Source organism: Nelumbo nucifera, chromosome 4, assembly GCF_055504915.1.
Source record: "Nelumbo nucifera cultivar China Antique chromosome 4, China Antique-T2T, whole genome shotgun sequence".
Taxonomy (NCBI): domain Eukaryota; kingdom Viridiplantae; phylum Streptophyta; class Magnoliopsida; order Proteales; family Nelumbonaceae; genus Nelumbo; species Nelumbo nucifera.
The window spans coordinates 17,229,280-17,242,631 of NC_142652.1; the positions used below are offsets into that span (position 1 = coordinate 17,229,280).

Consider the following 13,352-nt stretch of genomic DNA (forward strand, 5'->3'; position numbering starts at 1 on the left):
TTGTAGGTTCCTTTGAGGGAGCTTGACTCTCTTTAGTTCAGAGCTCAGGCTGCGGGTTCCTTTGAGGGAGTTCGGCTCTTTAGTTCAGAGCTCAGGTTGTGGGCCTGCTGCCGTGAAGAGCTGGCGTTTCTGCCAGGTTACTCTCGGTTGCTTCCACGTGTCACATGGCCGAGGGGTCGGGTCAAATCTTCCTCCATCACTTGGCATTGCTTTAATTAACATTGCAGAAACTTGGACGGCATGGGAAACTCATAATTTGGCTTTGAATTTTAGAGGTTATCCTATCATTATTGAAGGTGGTTCCAACCTTGTCATTTCTTGTCTCAAGTAGAAGATCCCAACTCCTTGGAAGATAAGACACATCATCAAGAACTGCATCAAGCTAAAGGACGACTTTCAAAGAGGTCTGGCGTATAGGTATATCTATCGGCAAGCAAACCAGGCCGCTGATTGGCTGGCATAGGAAGCTCTATCTGCTCCAATAGAGTCCGTTAATCTTAGTTTAGCTTCTCTTCCTTCCCCTCTTTTTTCTATTTGTGCTGCTGATATCTGGGGATGTGTTACTCCCGTCTTGTGGTCTTTTTTGGTTCTATAAAAAAAAGGGGGAAATTCTCAATGGGTAAGCCGAATGTCAATTTATTACCCGTACTTTAAATTGTGACAATCTAATATCCGAACTTTCAATTTACGACAATTTAATATCCGAAGTTAAATTTTCGTTAATTAGAAGATGAAAAGGTCCTAAATACCCCCAGCTCTTCTTCTTCCTCCCGCCTACTCCTCGGTGTTTGCACTCCAAGAACAGTTCATCCACCAAACATATGGCTTTATTCTTCAACAACTCCTCTACCACTTCTGCTTCTGCCTTCAATCACCACGTACTCTTTCTTCCTTCACATTCTTTCTCATCCAGTCTGACATCTCCAGTTGGGGCACTGCAGTGTCGGTTGACGGTTCTTCCGTGGACACTTTCTATCTTGTAAATTTCGAAACCCGATTCCTTGTTGGGTAATTCCTCTCAAACCAATCAGGGCTGCCACCGTTTCTCTCCGGCAAGCCAACATCGATGAAGACGCGACATGGGTACCCTTCGAGTGAGTCCCCTGTTAAGTCCGACAGGAATTTGGTCCTCTTCAAGTACTTGTTTGACTCCACTTGAGCTCTTCGCGGTGGTTCCAGGAGCACATCCTCGAGTCCATCCAATGCCGCCTTCTTGGCTTCTGAAGGGAATGCACAGAGGCGCTTCTTATTTGGCCAATTCCCAGATGATAGTTCGGAGGGGCCAATTTTCTTCATTGCTACAATTGTGGATGCATATCGCCGGATGTAGACAATGTAATTTGAGGGCTTCCAGAAAGCATCCGAAGGGTCGTTGCTCAATTGGATAGCTGCAATTCCGCCGGTCTTGAGCGTGCGGTCGGTGAATTTACCAGAGCCAAAGCTGGAAGTGAATGTGAAATCAAATGTTGCATCCAGAACTGAGCTCTAGCATTCGGAATCGAATTCAGAAATGAGATATATCTCGTTATCATTGTAGGAGTTAAATTGGGAAAGTCCGTCAATGACCAACTTTCCAAGCCGTCAACAAGTCGTCTTCTCCGGTGGCGCATTGGCTTGACACCACCGGCATTGGTCAAAATAGATGATGGGTTATTTTCGTAATTTTAATAGATAATTGAAATAGCTGAGGGTATTTAGGACTTTTTCATCTTCTAATTGATAGAAATTTAACACAGGTATCAAATTGTCGCAAATTGAAAGATTACCTATCGAGAATTTTACCCCCAAAAAAAAAAAAAAATACTCCCCCGTATTATCTTGGACTAATTGAAAAAGAAATCAGTTGGGATAGTGCACTAACCAATAAAAAGTTCATCAAAATTCATAAATTCAAATTAACTAAATATGATGACAGTGTTAGGGACCAATAATAATGTCCCCTGCCAGCCATAGGGTGATATACCCCATAACCATGTACATGATTCTCACATGGCATTTCTAATGTTGAATGAAATGGCTATTCAACGGCGGGCTGTGAAATTAATGATAGTATTTTACACCAATAATAAATTTATGGACTCCACTATAAAAGATGTGAATACTATTACTGACATAAGACATTATCATTGGTTCATGTGCATTATGATATATCTAAATCATCATTTAATTCAACAGTCTTTCATCAACACCCATTCGCAGGGACCTCACACACATTTTATTGAACATAAGGGTTCTTTTAGGAGAGACCGGATCTGTCCAGGAACAAGATGAGTTATAAACAAAGGCAATACAACGAAACCACTGTACGTATATTGGTGTGTTTACTCTTCATTAGTTTTTTTGGCCCCGTTGTACAGGCCTTTGTTTGTAGGTCAATTATTCCCTTGATGTGTTCACTCCGTTCCCTATGATTAAGGTCAATGACGCTCTCCCTTTATTAACCTATATTGATCGACATGTTGTAAAATTTTAAATCTTACTAAGTGCTAATCATAAGTTTCTTAGCCAAAAGACTCTAGCCTCACATCGGCAACATCTTTTGTGGCCTAATATGCCAGCATTTTGTGGCCCCACCATACGGCATCACGACATAATTCCAACTGAACCCAACCCAACAAATGAACAATACTTAACCCGTCATACGGCATTACGGCACCGAGGACCTAATTCCGACTCAATCCAACTCAATATATGAACAATACTTTCATTAGCGGAGGTGCCCATGCTTTATAAGGGTTAAATTGAAATTATAATATTGTTATTTGTTATATTAAAAAAGACAATAATTTTTTAATAAAAAAATTACAATTATAAGTATTTAAATCTTAAAATTTATATAAAGACTTAAATGAGAACATCATGTGTTTGTTTTTTAAATCTTGTTCAGCAAAGCATCTCATATAAAAGAACACAATTATAAAGTGATAATTTTGAGTTCTACTTTATACTTGTCTTTTGTTTCACATTGAGAACTCACAGTTGACCCGGACGGTAGGATTATTTGGCCCGGGAACCATCCAGGCAACCAGTTCCGTTTTACCCCAAACTTGGTCCTTGGAAAAAAATTGTTGAATTAATCAACGACTTGTTGATCAGGGCGGTTGACCCGTTCAACGGTTTTTAGCCATTTTTTATTTTTAATTATTTTTTAATTTTTGTTGTCAGAACGAGTCATCCATTTGAATCGGATGGTCGAACCGTCGACCTGGAATGGTGGACATTGTAAGGGATTCCAAAACCTTGAAAGGTAAATCCAAAGTAATCTTAAACACAGAAAAAATATTGGCGATAAATCCACCAAACTGGAACAACCAAGGAAAAAAAAACCAGAAAATTGAATCCAAAGTTCCGCTTTGAAAAGAAGCTAAACATACATGCAATCAAAGAAAGAGACAAAGCAAATCGTCTTGTAAGAAAAAAAAAAACATTGTACAAGAAAACAAAAAAAAAAAAGACACAAGGGAAGAATAAAATAGTGGTAAACCCTAACCGTTTTGCAGGATCTTGAAGAAGAAGACCAAACAAAAAAAAAAGAAACAAAAGCAGAAAATGAAAAAATAAAGAGCATACCACACACATTTGAATAAAGCCCATAGTAGAAGAAATCTTTGAATAGTGAAAATCCAAAGCATAAAAAATCATGGTTTTCGAACCGCCGTTGACCCGGGTGGATGGACATTTCGGCTCGGGAACCATCCAGGAAGCCAATTCTTTTTTACCCCAATCTTGATCCCTGGCAAAAAACTGTTGAATCAGTCAACAACCCATTGACCTGGGCAGTTGAACCGTCGACTCGTTCAATGGTTTTTGGCCATTTTTATTTTTTAATTGGGAACCATCCAGGCAACCGATTCTATTTTATCCCAATCCCGATCCCTGACCAAAAACCGTTGAATTGGTCAACGACCTATTGACCTGGGTGATTAAACCGTTGACCCGTTGACTCATTCAATGGTTTTTGGCCGTTTTTTTTTTATTTTTTTAATTTTTGTTGTCAAAACAGGTCGTCCGTTCAAACGAAACTGTCGAATTATCGACCCAAAAACTGGTAGCCATAACGGTTCTGTTTTCAAGTCGTATGAGTCACACGCTCGAATGACATAACACATATGATACTGCTTAATGGACCTCACACACTCAATTTTTTGTATGTAATTTTTGTTGTCAGAACGGGTCGTCCGTTCAAACCGGATGGTCGAACCACCATTTTTTTATTTTTGTAATTGGGAATCGTCCAGGCAACCGATTTCGTTTTACCCCAATCCCAGTCCCAAGCCAAAAACCATTGAATTGGCCAACGACCCATTGACCCGAGCGGTCGAACCTTCGACCCGTTCAATGGTTTTGTTCATTTTTTATTTTTTTTTATTTTTTGTTGTCAGAACGGGTCATCCGTTCGAACTGGACGGTCGAACTGTCAACCCGAAAACTAGTGGCCAAAATGATTCCGTTTTCAGGTCGTATGAGACACACGCTCGAATGACAAAATGTATGATACTGCTTAATGGACCTCACACACTCAATTTTTTGCCTATAATTTTTGTTGTCAAAATAGGTTGTCCGTTCGAACCGGATGGTCAAACCATCGACCCAAAAATCGGTGGTCAGAACGGTTTCGTAATTTTTTGCTCATAATTTTTGTTCTGAATGATTGAACTATCGACCCAAAAACCGATGGCAGATAAAATATATAAAATTTCTTATGTTTGTTTCTTGTAACTTGAGAATTTTCAATGAAGAATCTTATTTCCCGATTTCCCTTATATATATATATATATTATAAGATTCTTAATAAAGGAAATAATTACAAACTTTTCATTGTCACTATATCACTTATAATATAGAAATTTCAAGAATGTTTTATTGTAAACATTTCAAACTTGTAATGCATGTCTTTCACAAAGGCTTATCACTTTTTTTTTTTTTACTCCAAACTTCACTTCAGGTGGAGGGATGACCATCTTAAAATTTTATTAATCATTCTAAAACAGAAGAAAATTATGGGAAGGACATAGCCTGCATCGCCCCAGACCCAAAGGTTACAATGTGAAACCTTAGGCTCAGTTTGGAAAGACTACAAATATAAATAAGTACAGTATAAATACATACAAAAAAATATAAAGTACATAGTTTTGCACTCTACATTTTTATATTTGTACTCCTTCCAAACCTAGGCTTATGAACATAATTTTATGTCATCTTCAAACAGGAAAAGGGAGAGACATAATGTATATAGGGGTGTCAATTGGGACTGGATTTGGTCTAATCTGGCCCAATCAATCCATTACAAATGGAACAGGTTCAATCTAATCTAATGAATATTATGGACTTATGGATCATTTTGGATCGATTCAATTCAATGTATGAACCATCCAATCCATTCAAATTTGTTTTAATTTATATTAATTCTAACTGAAACCTGGTCCATTGATACCTATATTCTTATATTCTATTAATGAATCAGACATTGGCTCAATCCAACCCAATCTAATATAACTTCATTATGGATGGGCTAGGTCAAATCTAATCCAATAATTACTCTGGACCATTAAGATTAAACTGGTCCAATTCAATATGTCTTGTTGGTTTATCTAATTCATCTAAATTGGTTTTGGTTTGGGCGGATCCATTGACACCTCTATGCTGACTATGACTAAAGTATCAACAACGTACGTGCATTACAACGCCTCTGCCAAATTAACATTAGAAAAAAAAAATAAAAAGGAAATCAAACTATGACTTGGTGTTGCGAATGGGTCTATGGGATCAGTATGGGTTTGCCTTCACCCGAATCCAAATCAGAATAGATTTGGTTGACCGAAACCTGAGCAAGGTTGTCCCAAATCTAATCCAATAGGATTTGTCAAGGTAGGTTTACCATTTAAAATCCCAACTCATTGACATCCCCAGTCTCTTGCAAGTTTTATGGGTTTACCCAACAATTTTTTGGCTAAGTATCTCGTCATTTGGTCTGCTTCCAAGTGTCCGATGGCTCAGGCCGAAGTGGAGAACTTTGGCTGCCGAGCTAAGTCGAGTTGGGCAGGATAGATGGCGAGTTGACTATAGTGCCGAGCTGCTTAGGTGCTGAGCTGCCTGTGAGGTGCTGGGCTGACCAGGTGGTGAGCTGCCTGTGAGGCATCGGGTTGATCAGGTGCAGGGCTACCTGTGAGGTGCCGAACTGCCTATGAGGTGCCAAGCTGACCAGGTGGCGAGCTGCCAGTGAGGCACCAAGCTGACCAGTTGCATGGCTGCCTGTGAGGTGCTAGGCTGACCAGGTGACGAGCTGCCTGTGAGGCGCCGGGATGACAAGGTGGCGAGCTGAATTGATGAGCTTCGTTGCTCTTTAGAGACCTGTAAGGAACCAAATGTCAGAGGACCCGGGGTGGCTAACCCGGCGAGATTGCTCCGATGCTTAAGTCAGTACTCTCATAGTAGACTGCGAGCTAAAAATCACACTGTATGAGAGCTTACTTGCTTACTTGCTATTGGGGTTGGTGCCTTTATATAAGCATTGTTCACGTACCGCCCCCGAGATCTCCGGGAGGTCATGTCTAACTGGTCCGAGATCCTCGGAGGTAACTGCCATGCACGTTGACCATCTTTCGGAACGAGGGCCAACCTCCAATGATCGTGGGGTATGCATGTCGAATTTGTCAACGAACACGTCTCGCAGGTCGCCAGGTCGGCGCATGTACCAGGCTGCCAGGCCGCCAGGTTGGACACCATCAACTTGGTGAGTTGTTTCCTGAGTGGTTCCGGGTGTCACCTAGTTGTTCTGAGGTGCCATGTGTCCCAATGTCATTGGAGCACCAAATCCGCCCTCATCATTTGCCCCCCACTCCCGAGCTGAAAGTAACTCGATGAAGGGAGTAGATTTCTCCTTTTGGCCCGGAATGAATAGTCCGATGAGCTTGTAAGCATTGATTCAATTCCTTAGTCTCTAGGAGCGACTCGCAGTCCGCTCCTTGATTTTGCCCATACCGAAGAGGCGACTGGGTCTTATGTGGTGAGGAGGTCTTCGCTAGTTTGGTATTTTGGCCCTTAGGCTCTAGGAGCGACTCGTAGTCAACTCTCCTTGATCTTGCTCATGCCGAAGAGGCGACTAGGTCTTATGTGGTATCGAGGTCTTTGCCAGTTCGGTACTTTAGTGCTATGGTTGCACTGCATCAGCCTCGTGACGCCAGTCACCCACTCCTACAAGAAGCTACTAGGAGCTCGACCTACGGGGGTAGCACTACCGACTTTAGGTCGCCAGCTCGCACGGGAGCCCTGGAAGGCTCGACCAGCAAGGGTGTCCATATAGTCTGTTGGCCGCCAACTCCCGCAGAAGCCACGAAGAGCTCATCTTTGTAGAGGGGACCTCGTGAAGAGGACTGATGAGGCTTTATCCGAGTTGAAATAAAGTTGGTAGAGCTGCTTAGTCTGTTAGCTATCAACTTCCTGCATAGTCTTTGAGTTCATAAAAAATGGAAACTATAAAGCGAGAGCTTTAGTTTCTAAAAAGTGAGGACTTAGCTTTCTGGAAGAAGAGGACTTGGCCTTTTCTAGGGTGAGAAAGCTTTTTGTAGCGTTTCCTATAGACGGTGCCAATTGAAGAATCGATTTTTGTTGATGGCCAATTTTTTGGCTAAGTACCTCGTCATTTGGTCTACTTCCAAGTGGCCGATGACTCAGGCCGAAGTGGAGAACTTTGGTTGCCGAGCTGAGTCGAGCTGGGCAGGCTAGATGGCGAGCTGACTATAGTGCCGAGCTGCCTGTGAGGTGCTGGGCTGACCAGGTGGCGAGCTGCCTGTGAGTTGCCGTGAACAGGTGCAGGGCTGCCTATGAGGTGTCAGGTTGACCAGGTGGTGAGCTGCCTGTGAGGCGCCGGGTTGACCAGGTGCAGGGCTGCCTGTGAGGTGCCGAGCTGCCTATGAGGTGCTAGGTTGACCAAGTGGCGAGTTGCTTGTGAGGTGCCAGGCTGACGAGGTGCAGGGCTGCCTGTGAGGTGCCAGGCTGACGAGGTGCAAGGCTGCCTGTGAGGTGCCAGGCTGAATAGGTGGCGAGCTGCCTGTGAGGCGCCGGGCTGACCAGGTGCAGGGCTGCTTGTGAGGTGCCAAGCTACCTGTGAGGTGCCAGGCTGCCTGCGAGGCACCGGGCTGACCAGGTGGCGAGCTGAATTGATGAGCTTCGTTGCTCTTTAGAGACCTGCAAGGAACCAAATGTCAGAGGACCCGGGGTGGCTAACTCGGCGAGGCGCTCCGATGCTTAAGTCAGTACTCTCATAGTAGACTGCGAGCTAAAAATCACACAGTATGAGAGCTAGAATTTGCTTACTTGCTTACTTGCCCACTTTTCGCCCTGTCTGTCATTGGGGTTGGTGCCTTTATATAGGCCTTGATCACGTACCACCCCCGAGATCTCTGGGAGATCGTGTCTAATTAGTCTGAGATCCTTGGAGGTAACTGCCATGCACGTTGACCATCTTCCGGAACGAGGGCCAACCTCCAAGGATTGTGGAGTATGCATGTCGAATTTGTCGGCGAGCAAGTCTCGCAGGTCGCCAAGTCGGCGCATGTGCCTGGCTGCCAGGTCGCCAAGTTGGACACCATCAACTTGACGAATTATTGGCTGAATGGTTCTGAATGTCACCTAATTGTTCACATTGGAGGGCCAAATCCGGATGTGCCTTCACCCGAATCCAAATCATAATAGATTTGGTTGACCGAAACCTGAGCAAGGTTGTCCCAAATCTAATCCAATAGGATTTGTCAAGGTAGGTTTACCATTTAAAATCCCAACTCATTGACATCCCCATTCTCTTGCAAGTTTTATGGGTTTACCCAACAAACTCATCTTTGTTTAAAACAAGAAGTTTGTCTTGTCATTCATTAAATGGCAAGAGAGAAAGAGAAATCGTCAACAGAAGAACGTGGGGAACATGGTTGAAGAAGATGCATCGCTCTTGGTCTGCCACAAATAAGGTCCATGTCTAAGATCTATCAGATAGCAACTGATGGAAACCAATTATGCTGGCATGGAAAGAATTGTGAGATCGGATCCTATATGTCAGTCACTCAGATCGAGACTGAAACTTTCAAAGCAGGTATTCGTCTTTCGGAAAAGAGTTGAGGATGACTCGCAGCAGATTATTATTAACTCTTATCGGAGGCATGGAAACAATTATCCTGCACGTTGCTACCAATTGCAGGATTTCGTGTACCAGTTGTGAAGCCTGCGTTTATGTCAATAAATGTTTTTACGTGGTTTATCTCTCCTCCTTTTTTTGAACGCATCATTTACGGGGAGAGAACGTATTTGGTTGATTGATGGATGTAATTTGCTCTTTTAGTTTTCAAAATAAGAAAAGGAAAAACCTCTTGTACCAAACCTTACTAATTTGAAATGAGAATTCCATTTCAAAATTTCAACTAGGGCAGCCAATCGCGTTTATTTGAATTAGATCCATCCACATATGACCTCTGTTACTGAAAAATGAACCCAAATATCATTGTTTATTTTTTGGATTTTTGGGTTCTATTTGCATGCTTTTTTATATCCAAAATAAGGAAAAAAATTGTAAATTATTTAATTATTCTTAAACTTAAATACAATGTTTTAAAAAATGACCCAAAAACGGAATCGTTTTGATCACCGGTTTTTGGGTTAACGGTCTGACCGTCCGATTCGAACGGATGGTTCGTTCTAACAAAAAAATTTAAAAAATAAAAAAAATTAATTAAAAAAAAAAACGGTCAAAAATTATTGAACAGATTGACGGTTCAACGGTTCAACCGCCCAAATCAACTTTTTATTAACTTTTTCGACGGTTTTTTACCAGATTCCGAGTTATGGGGTGTATTAAGTGATGAGATCAACTACTGCAACATGGAGTGTGCACTGTGGAGGCTGGATGTATGGCAATTAGCAAGGGAGGTCGGTTCGTTTTGGAATTTGGTCCCTAACGTTCCACATCCTCTACCTTCTAATCGTTGCCTTTGATATCTAATGAGAACTCCCACATCCATGCAACACGCCACTAGACGGAGACCAAAAGCCATCAACAGGCTTAGCTCATCCTAAAAACCACTACCTCTTCTCAATCCCCTTTCATATTCTTATATATATTCGTATATACATTTTGAAATTTGAATCCTCTCTCTCTCTCATAACTCATAAGATGGAAGTTGAGCCCTGTGATGGGTTCTCTCTTGTTAAACTGCTCCTGCCTGACAAGAAACATCAAGAGAACGAGGTGATCAAGGCTAAGCAGGAAGCTGATGAAGAGATCTACGCTAGCCATCACCACAAAAGCATTGGCACCACTGGCTTCTTTAAGGCTTGCTTCAATGGGCTCAACGCTTTGTCAGGTTCTTCTTCTTGCACAGTTATTGTTACTCTAACGCATATTTGGCTTTGAAATGGTTTGCATTGTACGTACAGGAAAAAGTTCACCCAAGCTTAGGGTGTAATCCTTCCTATTTCCTCATATTAACCAATTAATCCAAATACATATAATTTATCTATGCCTATAGTACCATATCATGCAAGAGTGGATTCCACCTTTAGTGGTGTCCATTACCTTGTAATTAGATTTGTAATTCGCTCATTAAGCTTCCAATATGATTGCTTCCTCTCATTCTGTTCATTATCTGTTGGGGGGCCAACATGAAGCTCTTGGGGGATGTTATTTTTTTGGATTTTGAGAGAGAAAAAGGTGGTTAATGTGATTTTGATTTCCATTGATCAATCCCATGTTCTTTTTTTATATTTATGTAGGGATCAGGAAAAGTTTATTTTCTTAAGTATCACTTACCCACCGTCTTCTAAGTGGGTAAATAACTTTCCCACGTAGGGAAAAATTTGCAAATACTTGAATGAGACAAAAATGTCCATTTTAATATTGGATTTTTATGATTTAAATGGTCATTACCTTGTTTACATGGGAAATAAAAGAACATGAATAAATGCACTTATCCCAATAAGTCTTTCCTCTAAAGCACTAACCTCGGTAAGTGCATTTACCTAGGAAAAAGCGAAGCTTTGAGATTTTAACTCTATAACCGCATTTGGCAAGTCTTTCCGTGTAGGCTTCAGGCTGTTTTGAAGCCCAAAAGCCTGAATTTTGGGCATTTTCCATTTGGCAATAGAAAGATCTATTCGGGAAAGGCTCCAGCCCATAAAAGATGCCAGAAGCCTGAATTTGGGCTCTTTTAGCACCCTGTCTTCATTAAAGGTGTGGTACGATACACACTTGGGAGAAAATAGGTTATCTTTCCACAAAAACTATTTGAATGTGTAAGTGGGGCCCACCTTAGAAAATACCTAATGTGGGGCCCACATTAGGTATTATGTGAAACCCACCTTGTAAAATGTATGTGGGCCCCACATACATGTCCGTACATGGTATGTCGAGCCCACCTTGTAAAATATACGTAGACCCCACATATATGTCCACCAATGGTATGTAGGTCTCACCTTAGAAAATGTATGTGGGTCACACGTGTTAAATGAAATGTTGGCCTACACACAAGACATTCACATTACCAGATAGTCTTCTAGCTTTTATGATATTTTATGAGATCTACGTAAAATATTTTAACCAAACAGTCTTTGGTATTACAAGATCTATTTGCAAAAGCTCACATTCTATTTTAACCATAATGTAGCCGGGAATCCATGGTACTCATTTGTACAGTAGTGGCCCCTCTCAGTACTCTTTCTTTTGTTTTAAAAATAGTCCTATGCCTTCCCTTTTAAAAGTAGTCCTTGCTTTGTTATCAATTAGTAGCTGATTTCAGGGAAATTAATAGTTATCTACGTTTTCTTTTCTTTTTTTTTTATGGGCAGAAAATAATTATCATTCATCATGCTATTTGGTTTCTCAGGAGTAGGGTTAGTATCAGTTCCATACGCACTATCAAAGGGAGGATGGTTGAGCTTGATACTTCTTTTCATTATTTCTGTTGTAACTTGGTACACGGGGTTGCTAATTCGAAGATGTATGGATCTAAATTCAAGTATCAAAACTTATCCTGACATTGCTGAGCATGCATTTGGGTACAAGGGAAGAATGGCGGTATCAATTTTATTGCATTTAGAGCTGTATTTAGTTGCCACAGGATTCTTGATATCGGAAGGGGACAACTTGCACAATCTGTTACCGGACATGGTCGTCTTAGAAGTTGCAGGGCTGAAAATTGGAGGAAGCAAGCAAAGTTTTGTTGTGATCATTGCTCTTATAATATTGCCATCTGTATGGTTAGATGACTTGAGCATTGTTTCCTATATCTCTGTCAGTGGTGTCTTAGCTTCTTTTATTGTAATTGGCTCTACTGCCTGGGCTGGTGCAGTAGACGGAGTTGGATTCCATAGAAGGGGAGTACTTGTAAGTTTGGCCGGATTACCAACCACTGTTAGTTTATACACCTTTTGCTACTGTGCCCATCCAGTCTTTCCTACCCTCTATACTTCCATGAAACACAAACATCAGTTTTCTCAGGTGCTGCTGCTTTGCTTTGTAATCTCTACCATTGGTTATGCATCAATGGCAGTGATGGGGTATCTCATGTTCGGCTCAAGTGTAAAATCTCAGGTAACACTAAACCTTCCCATTGAAAAACTTAGCTCCAGGATAGCAATATGCACTACTCTGATCAATCCAATAACCAAATACGCATTGATGATTACACCAATACGTGCTGCTTTTGAGAATGGTTTGCCACGTCGATACAACAAAGGGCCCATTAGACTCCTGATAAGGACCACTCTGTTGATTAGCACAGTCATTGTGGCCTTGGTCTTTCCCTTTTTCGGCTATTTGATGGCATTAGTCGGAGCTTTTCTAAGTGCCATAGCTTCTATGCTACTACCGTGCATCTGTTACTTGAAGATTTTTGGCAATAATCAGGGATTGGGCTATGAACCAGTGATTATCATGGGGATTCTGTTGTTTGGAATTTCAGTTGTGGTTGTTGGCACTTACACATCTCTGGCGCAAATAATACAACGTTTATGATGAACTTCAGCTAGCTATTCACTCTCACAGTCGGTCGGAGTGCATCTTTTACCATTCAATAGAAATTCTGTACGAGCTGGGATAAATTGTATGGACTACTAGACAATACATTTAGTATATAGTTAATTAATTGCTTTATTAATTAATTAATGGAGCATTGGGAGGTGTGGATTGGATATATATAGGTGATTATATATATCCAAGTGGCTACTCTAAAATTATTCAAACTAATCTTCTTAACACTGCTATTTGACAGCATATCGGCCAGCAGATTGTTCTCGATCGATAATTTTGGCGAAGTTAGGGTTGATCTTTGTATCTGAAACATGGGAAAATTGTATACTTCCCCTACTTT

At 41.3% G+C, this 13,352-nt stretch overlaps 2 protein-coding genes across 3 annotated transcripts; one reads left to right on the forward strand and one right to left on the reverse strand.

The window, feature by feature from the left end:
* Positions 1–972: 972 nt before the first annotated feature.
* LOC104598208 (uncharacterized) lies at positions 973–1,630 on the reverse strand. The gene is made up of 2 exons (XM_019197885.1): positions 1,571–1,630; positions 973–1,485 (listed from the first exon to the last, which is right to left on the reverse strand). Exons 1-2 carry the CDS (start codon positions 1,628–1,630, stop codon positions 973–975), a joined length of 573 nt encoding a protein of 190 aa, XP_019053430.1.
* Positions 1,631–9,893: 8,263 nt separating this feature from the next.
* LOC104598207 (amino acid transporter AVT1I-like) lies at positions 9,894–13,143 on the forward strand. Of its 2 annotated transcripts, none has more exons than XM_010260130.3 (2): positions 9,894–10,349; positions 11,868–13,143. In XM_010260130.3, the coding sequence occupies exons 1-2, from the start codon at positions 10,160–10,162 to the stop codon at positions 12,995–12,997; spliced, it is 1,320 nt and encodes a 439-aa protein (XP_010258432.3). In that variant the 5' UTR covers positions 9,894–10,159; the 3' UTR covers positions 12,998–13,143. The 2 variants fall into 2 exon arrangements, with proteins under 2 accessions (XP_010258432.3, XP_088758972.1); XM_088902846.1 differs by having other exon boundaries at positions 10,236–10,349; positions 11,830–13,143.
* The last annotated feature ends 209 nt before the right edge of the window (positions 13,144–13,352 follow it).

What these genes read in the sequence shown, in the direction of transcription:
- LOC104598207 (XM_010260130.3), top strand. Translation starts at nt 10,160, where the DNA reads ATGGAAGTTGAGCCCTGTGATGGGTTCTCTCTTGTTAAACTGCTCCTG. An exon ending in TGGGCTCAACGCTTTGTCAG is followed by an intron (nt 10,350 to 11,867) that starts GTTCTTCTTCTT and finishes TTGGTTTCTCAG; the next exon opens with GAGTAGGGTTAGTATCAGTT.
- LOC104598208 (XM_019197885.1), bottom strand. Translation starts at nt 1,630, where the DNA reads ATGCCGGTGGTGTCAAGCCAATGCGCCACCGGAGAAGACGACTTGTTG. An exon ending in ACTTGTTGACGGCTTGGAAA is followed by an intron (nt 1,486 to 1,570) that starts GTTGGTCATTGA and finishes TCCGAATGCTAG; the next exon opens with AGCTCAGTTCTGGATGCAAC.